Below are 13,583 nucleotides of genomic sequence, written 5' to 3'. Positions count from 1 at the left end.
CTTTCTCTCTTTTCTAAAAATTCAACTTGTGAGTAAAAGGGGACTCAGCATTTCAGAAGCATCAGTCAGTGACTGAGGTGGTGAGGAAGAGATTTAGAAGCAAACCAGAGAGAGGAAGAAAGGAAAAGAGTATCTTGAAAATTCTTGAAAGTCGTACAATCAGATCATCTGAATAGAAAATACAGGAGAATTATGTTTTCCACTGTAAGAGAAATATACCATGATACTACATATAAGGATTTTATCCTCACAGGGAGATGTCCAGCAACGTAAGATAATAATTTCACCCCAAGTATTATCTTACATGCAAGTAGTGCTGTGTGGAAGAAAATGTACTGCACTGATGAAAGAATGCTTAGGGTGATACTGACCAAGTGGCAATGATTTAAGGAAAAAAAAAAAAGAAAAAAGCACATATAGATGGATAAAAGAACATCATTTCTCCTTGGTTCAAAATCCACATCTCGTATGAAGACAAAAGTCAATTTGACTAAAGGCTACCCAAGGAAACTGCAACTGCATGAAACAGTGGAAAAAATAGTTAACAATTTTTAATGTTTATTATCAGATCAGAGCAAGCCCAGCTGAGGCCACCAAGAGGGCCAGGAGCATGACACAGGAGGAGAAGCTGGGGGAGCTGGGTTTGTTCAGCCTGGAGAAGAGAAGGCTGCAGGGGGATCTGATTACAGTTTTCCACTACCAAAAGTGAAGCAACATAGAAGACAGCCAGACTTTTCCAAGAGGTGCACGGTAAATGGGCAAGAGGCAACAGACGCAAGCTGCACAAGGGAAATTCCATTTGGGACGCACAGAAAACAACTTCTAAGTGAGTGGTACAGTCCTGGGACAAGGCCCAGTCTCCATCCTTGGAGATTTTCAAAACTCAACTGCAAGAAAAGCCCTGAGCAACACAAAAATTAGACTTACTTGAGCAGGAAGTTGGACTAAAGACTGCTAGAGGTCCCTCCCCAACCTAAATTTGTCTGATTCTATAATATTTGCATTGACATGTTAATGACCTTTTTCATGTCCTCCATACATTCACTTTTCATAGGGAATCCAAAGGGTCATTATCTGATACTGTAAATCACAGTTAGAGGACAAAATTAACAGATTTTAACATTCACTTTAGAAATACTTGCATTAGGAGCCGCTTGCATGCACAGAATACTGTGCTGTGACCAAGCATGCTTCAAGTATCTCAGGTACATGGCCACTATGGCATATTGTGGTCTCACAGAAAGATTTGCAGTTATTCACGAAGTTAATAAGCTCCAATTCAGCACATCCAAAGATATGTCTGCTCCCAGGTAGTCCGCTAACTGGAAAAGGAATTGTATTTATTACAGAAGTGATCTGCTGAAAATCATAATTTTTTTAATTCTAGTTTGGATCATTGGGGTTTTTTCCTCTGAGGTTTCAGGAGTGAGCTTGATTGGTACCATGGAAAGATGATAATGGTAATGATACTCTGGAGGAGGAGGACATCAACAAATTTCAAGCCTTGGCATTTCTAATAGGCAGCAGAGAAAGCTACAACAGCTGGATATGTTTGACAAGGAAAGGAAATGGGAAAGATAAATTGCCATTTCACATTCTAGTAGATTAAATGCACTAAGGAGGAGCTTGGGTTTGGTTGTTTTTTGGGTTTGTTTTTTTTTTTTTCCTTTTTCTTTTCCTTGTTTGGAAAGCTACAATCTATTTGCTCTGTCTTCACACAGTATACTTCCTGTAGAAGCTATTTGTTTATTTACCCATTTTAATCACAAGGAAAGTATTCATTATAAAATCTCTCTTTACAGCAAAGGAGAAACCTTCCAGCCACACGGCTGACACATGTTAACTTGCAGGTATTCACAGAGCAGGTTCTGTTTTAAGCCATCTTTCAGGCAGCCACACAAAGACCACCAAAGCTGGGTGTTCAGCTCTGCCAGACCTCCCCCAGCCAGCAGCCCTTGCCAGGAAACACAGGTGACAGCCTGAATGATAAAAAGGCATTTAGAGGGGAAAAAGAAAAAATGCACTGGTTTAGTCTGGGCAGCACCTTAATATAAACCTGCAGGGGCCTTTGTGTACAGCATAGCACACAGCTATCCAAGCAGGAGCTTCAGAGCCAGTCACTTGCACCTCCAGTTTTCAAAGATGTCATACTGCCTCTACCATTTACTGGGGAGAAGGGTGGCTCCACTGCAGCTCTTCTCACAGTCACAGATCTCAGAACACAGCACTGAGACAGCAAACCTTCCTCTCCCCTCCTAGTGCTGGCCCAGCAGAGGCTTTCTGGACACAGCAGAGGGGAGCTGAGAAGAGAAGCTTGCTCTGGGATTGCAGCTGAAGCAGTTTGGAAAGGCAGAGCGCTATGACCTCATACAATTTGCTCTTATTTATTTCAGCAGTTAAAAAAAAAAACAAAACCAAAAAACCCCCAGTGTTTAACTTTGCAAACAAATCATACTGACTTTGGCTATAAAGCTTACTGCAAATTTGCTCAGTTCAGAGAGGAGTTTCTCTACTGGCAAATTCTGGCAGGCAGCTCTCCAGCGCTGGAAGAATCGCAAGAAGAGCTGGTTTGTTTCCTTAGCTCCAGCTCAGCTTCTCACAGGGTGCACCCCAAAAGAAGGGCTCCCCAGGGAAAGTGGATTTCCCTGGTGGCAAGCAAGATGTTAGCACTCAGCATTCCCAGGACAAGGCACTGCGAATGCTTACTCAGACCTTTCAAAGCGACCACAGTGCTGCTGTTTATCATTCTGGCCTTTCCAGTGCCACACATCATTCCTTCTGGCCCCAAACAAAGCTGCCTGCTTCCCAGGTGACTGTAGGGAAACAGCAGCTTTTTCTACACCCAGCAATTCAGAAGTATTAGGTTCAGGACAAAATGGTGATTTGCAAAACACATTACTAAACGCCATAAAAATTTTACCTTGCTTTTAGGAGCAAGAGGGGGAAAAAGGAGGGAAGGACACCACAAAAGTATGTGAAATGTTCTAATGTGTAAGAGGAAGACGTGCTATTAACCTAGTTTTAGATATACAGACATAGTCTTTTGAAACGAAATCTGAAGATCAACTTATGTTAGAAAATGCAATTGCCCCTCTGGTACATAACAGAGAAGCCATAACATCTGAGCAAACGCACAGTGGCATCTGCCTTCATAAAAACTGAGAAGACTAGCTTTCAGAGGTGGTGCAGTAGGGGTGCCTATAAATTGCCCAGCATTTCCTATTGCAAGGTTCTGTCTTCATCTGTTTGTAAACTTTGCCAAAGTTTAACTGTTTTGGCTGAAATTACCCAGGCCAGGTGTTTGCTTCAAGCTGATTTTTTTTGGATAGCTTCATCAAAAATGTCTCAAGCTATTTCCAAGAACAAAATTATGGAAAAAACCCTTTGTTTTGTCCATGTTAAAAATATTTCAACTGCTCCACTGAAAAGCTTTTGCACTTCCACGCTTGCAATTTGGCACAAGGTTGTCTTTTCATCAGGGTGTTACATTTGTAAACATAAAAAGTGCCCACACTACATCAAGCTAAGTCTGAAAAACCACTGTTTGCACAGGCTTGGAAGAGACCTGTTTTGCAGCTAAATTTTTTTGAGTCCTTCTATGTTGGGCATGCTCCATTCTCTTTTTTTGCAAGGTAACTGAACTGCTCATGCACTACTCCACAGAGTAACAGAGCATGCTCCAGGCCAAGGTTACAAAGGCTGAGCTGGATATTCTTTGAAGTTTAGAGCATCCCATCTCCTTCTGGTGGCTGACCTGAAAGGTGATAAATCTATGTTGATAACAGCTACTCCATTAGCAAAAGTCACGGTAGCCTCGCTGATTAATTCTAAAAGTGTCACATATATAAATATATATATACACACACACTTAAAAGAACATCAGGGTAACAGTTTGGGCACTCAAATTAAGAAAAGCTAGAACTATGTTGCTTATACAACCTTAATTAAGACCTCGTGTGTACACATTATGACACAATCCTTAAAAACACACTCACCTACTTTTCTTCTCTCCCCAATCTCAATCTCTTCTTCACCCAATGTAAAGATGGACTATGCCCTGGGGATGAATCAAGGTTGTGTAATGAGGCAGAAGAATGCCTGCCTCATTTGTTAGAACATGTGTGTTAAATGTACAAGGCAGAGGGCTGTGAGAGAAGAAAAGAACTGCTAATATTTAAGGCAAATGAATGATGTCTGAAGAACTGATGTTTTAATTTTTTTTTAATTGCCTTCTGTCAGAGGAGTTTACAGATGCTGCTGAATGCAGAACATAAATCTAATTTCTGCAGGTTGCCACTGATTGTGTGCTTTTGATTTGATCAGTGTCACCCTGTGACAGCTATCATCAATGGAAAAGATTCTTTCAACATTAAGAGCTCTCTGTATAACATTAAGGACTGAAATATGGCATACTTAAGACAAAGATGCTTCAAACTTCAGCTCTTGTGTGCCTTAGTTTTCCCCCTTTGGAATGGGGAAAGACCGCTACTTCACTAATAGGGGTGCTGGAAAGACAATAGTTAACGAAATGTGTGCAGAGCATTATAGTATCAGTGATGAGCACCAAGAATCCAAAGGGAAGTATTTACTTTATCTTCAGAACAGGGTTTAAACAGCGAGCAGCAAGTAAGGCTGGTGGCCTTCACCTGAACTACAGAAGTTACGTACAATATTGAACAGTATCTCCTTCAGTGAGCACCTCAGGCAACAAGTGAAGCAATGGTCACAGAGGGAAAAAAAATGCACAGTCATGTAACTGGAGACTGTACCATATATGTGGCATAGACGCAAAATGTTGCACAGGGAGCCTCAGCTGTGGCACTTCCTAACTGCCAAGTGCTTAACTTTGCCAAGTTAGTATTTTCAAGTGTAGCTTTTCGTGTGCCCAACCTGTAACTAAGGTTTGATTAGCATATTCATGACAAGGTCTGCACTAATGAAATTCGACAAAAGTGATTTGGGGAGGTAACTTACTAAGTAGGACCACATACTGCTTTGTTTTAGGCAGCCTTGATCTGGCTTCGGATTTTCTGTTCTACCTCAATGAGAGGTAAGAATGGCAGTCTCCATGTGTCTACAGGTTTCAGCTGTGAGCAAGGTGAAATCCTTACACGCATAGCAAATGTTGTCATCTGTACCTGTGCAACTGACTATAGGCACAACGCCATTCGTGCATACCTATATTATAAATGCGTATTACATGTACTTTTAAGCATATGCACAGGATATATAGAGAGATGCATCTTCAACACTTTAAAATTCCAAAGCAAGTTTGAATTTTCCATGTTAAAACTTTACAGGGGAAGGGGTTGCTTTATATCTTATATCTCCCCCCTCGCCCTCCCCCACATCAGGTATCTTATTTTACCAGTCTAGAGCTTTAGAAACAGAAAAAACAGAACACAAGTTACCATGCAATTTCACTTCGATTACATTTCTTCTGCTAGCAGCTTTGCTAGGATTGTTAGCAAGCAAACTGTCAGCACACAGTAAAGAAATACCAGTGCATGACTGTGCAACACGCCGGGCTCACAAAGCACAGGCCTAGATCCTGCCCTCCACTACAGATGAAGTTCACAGAGGAAAGGGAATAAGGACTCTCTTCTTCCATCTGCCCTGAATGCAGCAGCGAGGCAGGATTCCAACCTAGCACTCAGGAGAGTGCCAAAAAAGGGACTGGCTACTGTGCTGGCTGCCACCCCAGGGCCCCCGGGGTGTGAGGCCCGCCAGCTGTGGGGTGGAGCCGTGCCCCCAGCCAGCTACAGCCTCTGCTTCTGTCTAGCCTGCTGGCTAGATCGTTTTAAGAATAGCAATATTGTGCAGTTCATCGTGCGGTGCAGGTGTTCACCTTCAACTATCCCTGCCCTGTATGGCAGAGCAGTTCCCTCCATGCACATGGCCTGGGCTTGCCTGTCTTCCCCCCGCCACAAAGTGCAGCACTTATAAGATCCTCAGGTTAGCTTTATTCTGAAAAAGGACATGTTTAGGAAAGAAAAGCTCTCGCCTAAATACAGGGAGATCAGATTTTTAACTGACCTCCCTCCCGTGCAAAGATGCGATACAATTCGGCAGACTCGGTACATCTGCCAAACCAAGACCAGCCTCAGCAACTCTAACTTTGTTGATGCAGAAAGTAACCTGGGGAAGAACCAAAGGTCTCTGCAGAACCCCTCCATTTATAATCAACAGAAAATTCAGCCCGAACAAGCTCCTGCTTGTTCATATTGAGGTCGCAGTCCCTGTTCAGACAGATAGATCTGGCTGGTAGCAGGGTATGGTCCGTGACCTGTTGTGAATCTAGTGGGAACACACGCAGAAGTCGTCAGCGCTGGGTATCCAGTGTGGATGCAGGGATGAAGATGTCCATCCCAGGGCAGAGCTCTGAGTGCTCCTACTGGCACCCCTGGGCAGAAGCTGCCACTGCACTGGAGCTAATTATGGAGCACTGAGTAATCAACCTGCCCTGGTGATGCAGGAGTGTGGAGAGAAGGGAAGGAATAAATTCCAGCTGCAGGGAATAACAAACTGCTAGGGGCAAGAATTTCTTCAGCTGTCCCCCAAGCCACTGTGGAACTATGAGCGTTTGACATTGGTAGATTCAGACAGGGTAGGACTCTTGTACCCTTGAAGAGTCAATTTCACTAGGATCCAGTGCTGAACTAGTGGATGGGAGATAGATGGAGATGGGGATTTCAACTGCCAAAATGCATTTTTTTCCTCCTATGAGAGGAAAGAGAAAGAAGTTTGATTCCCCAAAAAAGAAATTCCCCAGGTTTAAACAACATTAGGGGCGTGCTATTTTTTATTTTTGTCTGGACATCCATATTTGAGGGGGTTCTTATAAAGAGACCATTTCCTCTGAGTTTCATTCAAAGGCACTAGTGATCTCTGCTTTTTAAAACTCAAGAATTTGTTTGGTTTGCTATAGTGCAATAAAACTTCAGGCAGGAGAATCTACTATTCAGTCCTTTTAAAATAGCTCATAAAAATGTATTAAAGGACTACGAACTAAGTTACAGACTACCAAACACTATTTTGATCTCTGCTAACACCCTCCATAGTAGAATCTCACTGCTGTCAAACAAATACAATTATTCTCCAAACAATCGCACCCAGAATAGGAAACAAGCGCACAGAAAAATTAAGGGATCTATCCAGTACCACAAAGCAAGACAGTCACTGAGCTGATAACAAAACCTTGGTATCATGACTCCATTTTGGAGCTGAACAATAAACTCAGCCTTTTCCAGAGGTGTCATACAACAAAGTTGTCCCAATTCCTAAAGCAAGATTCATATACTTGGACAAAACAAAGGCTTAGCCATTTCATGTTCTTTTTTTCCCTGTTTTCATATTAGTGGGTAGTGATTACATATGACATATATTAATCCAATTGAAGTGGAGGAATGCAATTTACCCTTACAGGTGCAGCTATATACAAACTACATTCACTTGGGGAGAGCTTGTTCTTGCCACATCTTTTCAGCTAAGCTGGGACTACACTGGGCTTTTATCCCATTTGGAGCAACAGATCCCACATACATAACCACATTAGTTTTCATGTAATTCTTTGACCTGGAAGTAATCCTAATTTTCCTCTGCAAAAGGGTGAGCTATAGCCAGTTCTAGGATCTGAAATTTTTACTGCTGGGCAACATCTTTTCTGCTTTTGTATGTCAAAATAAAATTTGAAAAAAATGTAAATGCTTCACTGAGCTACAAACAATGAAAAAAAGGTGTTCTGCCTGCCATCAAACTCTGCTGTTAAAATATTAACACAATGTAAATATTGTAATATTGAGGAAGTACACTGTGTCAGTACTTCCTGGCACCATACAAGAGCTTCACTGTTCACTTCAGTCCCTGCTGTTAGTTTTAAACACGCACAACTTAAACAAGGCATCTGATCTTCTCCAGTCCTGCTGTTGAATTGCAGAGAGGCAAAATCTTACTGTAGGTTCTCTCTAGACTAAAACCCAAAGTATTAAAAAGAATTTTTAAACACAAACAATTACGTAGATGTCAGTACTGTTGAGGCAAAAATATTCCACAGGGTCTTTAAAAAGTCCTGGCATATTGCTGCCAAACATGGAAAGATCTTTGGGTATGCACTGTCCTCCCCTTCCTCAGAGAAGAAAAACAAGCTGCAAATGCCCACCAATGCCAGAAGCCTGAAAGCCCAAGTTATTCCTCATGGCAAAAGTCCCATTCCTCAGATTTGCCAGTTAAGCACATTACTCGCAATTGACTCTCTCTCTCAATTGACTCTCTCTCTCAATTGACTGAATAAGCAGCATGTGTGTAATAAAGAGAATGAAGCAGCTACCTGCCATTAGTAAGCCAGATGTTACTATCAGGTCACAGAAATGCTGTCTAGCGGCCGTAATTATGATTTGTTGTGGAAGTGTCACAGAAAAGAAGCACATCTTCATAAAATAGTGAAGACAGAGAATGACCTCTCTCTAGAAAACAAAAAAAACCCAACTGGTCATACTTGCAAAAAGCCAGTAGACTTGTTGTAGGGGGATCTGGGGGCAACTGGAAGACTTCAGAGCAGGATTTCACTCTGCTGGCTTTGGGTAACACAAGGTAAAATCCTGTTACTGACAAAGCCAAAGATCTTAGCAGTTTCAATGGAAATAGCATAAAGCCTTGAAATCTGAAGTTACCACTATTTACGCTTAGAGGCCTCATTGTGTCACGCACTGAGGCATGTCTGACAAAGACTGTCCTTGTCCCACAGACCTAATAATCTAAATTCAAAACAGCATGAAATACCAGGGAAAAAGAACTAAATGTGTGAAATATCTAATATTCCAGAAATGTCTAATCCCAGAAAAACTGGATGGTTAGGATTTCAAGAAATGAGTTCTACATGTTGTATTATGACAAAAGAAAGGCATAAACACTGCTTCTTGCTACCACAGGAAATATAAGAAGTCTAAACTGTCACCGACTTTCTAAAATACACTAAATAAATGGCTTATTACAGATTTAAATCATCTGCTGCTCCTGAAGCTTTCTCACCTTTCAGACATGTTACCATACACAAATGGGAACTAAAATGACTTGTACAATGCCCCCATGTGCCAGTCACAGCATTGGATAAGCTTTATTTTTATGCATGGCAAGAAATTGCCCTGGGGGATAACACAGATTTTCCACTTTAACTCACTCACAGATACACTCAAACATGTATCTAACTGCATCACCAGATTTGTATATGGTCAAGACTACCACAAATCCCCCTGCCCCTCAATGTTTTTTCACATGTCAGTTTATGTGCTAAGGAAAAGCACTATGGACACAACACTTAGCCTCTTTATCTTTCATCTTACTCCAAAGGGGAGAAAAACTCTTGAGAACTCAGTGAGCATTCAATATATGTAATGGTCATGAGAGTGCCACAAAAAGTCTAGGAACAGGACATCATTCCAAAACTGAACTACTTACTGTGGGGAGGGTTGTTCATTTGTTTGTTTTTTTAAAAGATAAACAGGGTTTTTTTGGTCTGTTTCATGAAATATTATAGCTAAGATCCTTCTTCACTTCCATAAATGGATGTTTTTCTTACTCTCAGTGGGTGGTCTCAGAGTTTTGACAGAGGAACATCACAAGCTAAAAACATAGGATGCTACAGAGATAGCCCACCTGCAGTGGTGGTAGATGTGAAGGGGGAGAGAAAAGGTGATTGCAAAGGCCAAAACAGACTGTGGTGGGCAAAATCAAAGGTCAGAAATGTATTCACAGCCCTAACAATGGGGGAGCCCTGGTGAAATGAGCAGCCAAAAAGCACAGATACATTAGGAAAATAAGGGATGCAGAAAAGAGGCAAAAATTCTAGCTTTCACTTATGCTGTTACTAGATTTTTTTAAACTTCTTTTTTAAAAAAGTCTGAATAAGAAACTCAGACATAATGCTTGGCATTCCTTTTAGTGTGGTTAAAGCATTTTGAAAATAGGTTTCTTTTACATTTCTACTTTATGCTAGCCAATTTAATGAAACAAATCTTCCTTTAAAAGTTCTGGTATGAACCACATGTCAATGCAAATACCTGCTACTACTTGTGTATTGCTTGGTTTCTTACCTGTTTTCTACAAGGAAGTCTACCACATATTTCTTCAGACAGTAGAGATGGGCATCCATCAGCCCTGTTCTGATGTGCATTCTGGGGTGTCTGGAAAAGAAAAAAAGGAAAATCATGGAGCTTTGCATGGCCATTTACAAGAGCTTGATTTTGCAATTAAGTTAATGAATAGTGAAAAGTGTGCAAAGGCAGATCTGTTCCTTTCCATCTACTGCTGGATTAACAGAGGAGAACAGTGCAGGCTGCCATTATTGGACTGCATCTATAAACTTACACCTGCTGGCCCTGGGCTGATTTGCTGTGAAAGAAAACACCTTCTCCAAGGAGTCATTACTCCTGCTACATCTTCTTATGTAAGTGGAAATTGCACATTACTGGGCAGGAAGCCAAAGTAATGGGCCCACAGTGCTAAAAGTTACAGTGGGTAATGTCAGGGTACAATAATTCAAAGCTTCTGGCTAAGTGCCTGCCTTAATATGCAAGGCTGTGCATGTTCTCCTAGCAAACACAACAACACTACTGTATTTTTTCCAACACTTCCTGGAGGGGAATAGGGGAAGGAGATGGGGTCTGCTCACCTTTCCTACACTACACATTACAACTGACTGCTACAGCTCAATTACGAACTGTTTGCCTATCCAGCCCAGCAAGGTGGAAAAGATCAGTAAAACTCCCACTTATCATTAGCCAAACAATGGCAAACAGAGAAGTCTTCACTTTCAGACCAGTGGCAGGTTAGTATTTCAGAAACTCAGAAATCTCCAAAAGCTTCAATATTTTAAGAACAAAGTTTTAAATCATAAAGACTCATTGATTACTTCTGTTACTTCTCTTTATGCATTCTCTGTTCTTAGATAGTGGAAACCCTTTCTGGAACCTGTCTCAAAGCAGCTAGATATTTTATGCCAATATTACTTTCCCTTCCACACACCTGTAGCCTCATTTGAGAGTGTTCTGGCTGTCTGAACACTCACCACTAGCTCTCAGGACAGAAAAGCCACAAAAATATTTAGCTTGCAAATTTAAAAAGACAAAACACACTGGGCAGTTCAAGAGATCTGTAACTGCACTCACAGTCCAGAGGCTATTTAGGCGAGAAATTTCAATCCACACATGAAATTGTCTCTCTTTTCATTTTTCCTTCTCTGATGCCTGGATATCATAATGAAGTTTGAATGAACATATCTTACCAGTATATTCCATCCAACCTTTGTTCACTTATTCCAGAACACTCTGAAGTCAGACGTTTGTGATCATGACCACTTTTATTATTTAGTTAGCTCAGCAGAGGGATCACTCAACACGGGCATGCATATATATGTGTGTGTGTATACATATATATGTAGTAAGCCAATACTAGCACACCGAATATTTAGTAACACAAAAGCTATGGAGAACATCAGGTGTTCTAGTAAGTAATTTTTCAGTGTATTTCTCAATTAATGTATTGAACTACTGAAGTATTTAAGTCTTAATATTTTGTAATTTAGGTGGCATTTCTCGAGCATGCCATTCAATTCAAGCTAAGCATATTATTAACTATAATGAAATTCTTTAAGTCCCACTTGCAAAGGAAAGCTCCTATAACAGTAGTATGACACTTTGCAGTAAAGTATGCGGTACTAAAAATGATATATGCACTTTCAGTAGATTACTTCATTAACAAAACATGAGCTCACCTAGCAATGCTCCAGTACTGATGTTATCAGTGGCCCAGATGTTGCTGTGGAAGTCAGCCCAAATAGCAATGTTCCTTATGCAAAGAGGATAGGGAATCCACTAATTTTAATGAGGTCTTGCAGTTGGAAGTCAGTAGACTCCCTCCTGCTCTGCATCCTGAGGATGGTTTCCACATTTTGTGTATTTATGAGAGGGAGAATTTTCATATCTTCTCTGAGAAAAAGGGCTCCCTTGTATTTATATAATGAATATAATAGTTTATTGAAATGGGTGAAAGAGACAAATGGAAAGAAATGGAGCAGGGAGGAAAGCTGGGAAAAATGAACATAACAATGGAACAAGGCAAAAAACATGTAAAAAAATAGAAATGGATGCAACACGGGAAGGAGAGGGGAAAATGGGAGGAAAAAAATCCAATTCTTAACTTGAAGATGACAAACAGGACACAGTTTCTTTAGTGCCAGAATGCCAAGTTCTGCTCTCACTATTCAAGATCTATCACAACCCCCCTTAAACACAATGCAGGGGAAGGCTGCAACGGCTAGACATCAAGCAGAAGAGTGTAAAACAGGAACTCCTCAATAAATGCTGGTTCTGTTGCCAGTGTCTGTGCGGCTTTCACACAGTCTCCCCACCTGCAAACTGGAACACTATTTAGCTACACCACAGGACACTGAGGATATGCAAGCTGAAGTTTGTATCTGCATGCAAGTACTGTACCAAGTTTTTCTGTAGCTAAGCAACTTTGTAACAAAATCAGTGCAAGCAGACAGACAGCAGCACAGTGCTATCTTAGCTGCAGCCCCATCACCGCCCCCCCCCCCCCCCCAAAAAACCCATCCAGACAACAAGATGTACTGAAATGCCACTCTGAGTTAGCTTTCAGTGTAGAATATACCAACAATAATGAAACATCATGCTGGACAAGAGGGAGGTCCCACAATGAAAAATCCTCTGAAATACAGACCACCTAAGTGATTTGCAACAGAATAGTCCCATAGATTAATATTATAATCACAACTTCAAAGGTCAAACAGGCAAGTTTGGGCACATGCATAAACAAAGCTGCGATTTCTGTAAACCAGACTCAAGGAGAGAATAGCCACACTAAACCAGACTGATAAGAGCACTCTATCATAACAAGCCACTAAAGATGATGCTAATTTTCATTGACTAGTGCTTAAACCAGTTTATCTTCAGGTAAAAGCAAAGGAGCCAAATAATCTAACAGATAACAGCAAACTCCATCACCATTTCAAATGAGCATCTGGTTGCTAATATTGAAAGCCACACTCCCTTCTCATGCCTCTGATCTCCCACTCCATCAGCTAATCTTTACAACATATGAAAAATGAGCCCCGTCGCAAGGAACAGCTGATACAGAGAGAATCAAATAACAAACAATGCATGTGCTGAGAGCTGACGCACCTAGACTTATCGCTCTGAGGGAGATAATACAGAAGGCTTTTAATTATATCATCAAAGCAAGGGAGAAGGTACTAGGAGGGGCTGGCTGCAGATGGTTAAGTGTTAATGAATGCCGGGTTGGGTGGTTTATCAAAAGAAAAAGACTGGATATATATCTGAGAGGGTCACCATTGAGATGAAAGTTGTAACAGCCATTGTTGGAGCTCTTTAATGAGCGAGGAATGTCAAATGTGAACCCTCTAAGAATCATACCAATTACTAAATGAACTTCAGTTCAATCTAGCAAATGTAATCAAGCACAAGTCATTAAAATACATGGTAAAACTCCCATTGGCGCTGCCACTATAGTGTCTATTATTGTCTGTGCTCCCGTGCAAGGGAGGGGGC

At 41.1% G+C, this 13,583-nt stretch overlaps 1 protein-coding gene across 1 annotated transcript in view; it reads right to left on the bottom strand.

The window, feature by feature from the left end:
* The window catches only part of EIF2B3 (eukaryotic translation initiation factor 2B subunit gamma), a 104,566-nt gene that overhangs the window by 42,152 nt on the left and 48,831 nt on the right, over window positions 1–13,583 (bottom strand). The window contains exon 6 of the mRNA XM_069788880.1: window positions 10,089–10,178. Coding sequence (XP_069644981.1) covers window positions 10,089–10,178 — 90 coding nt within the window. The remainder of the gene's footprint in view (window positions 1–10,088; window positions 10,179–13,583) is intronic.

Source organism: Haliaeetus albicilla, chromosome 8 (genome assembly GCF_947461875.1).
Source record: "Haliaeetus albicilla chromosome 8, bHalAlb1.1, whole genome shotgun sequence".
NCBI classification, from domain to species: Eukaryota; Metazoa; Chordata; class Aves; order Accipitriformes; family Accipitridae; genus Haliaeetus; species Haliaeetus albicilla.
Note: the sequence above shows the minus strand (reverse complement) of the source record. Positions and strands in the feature narration are given on the sequence as shown.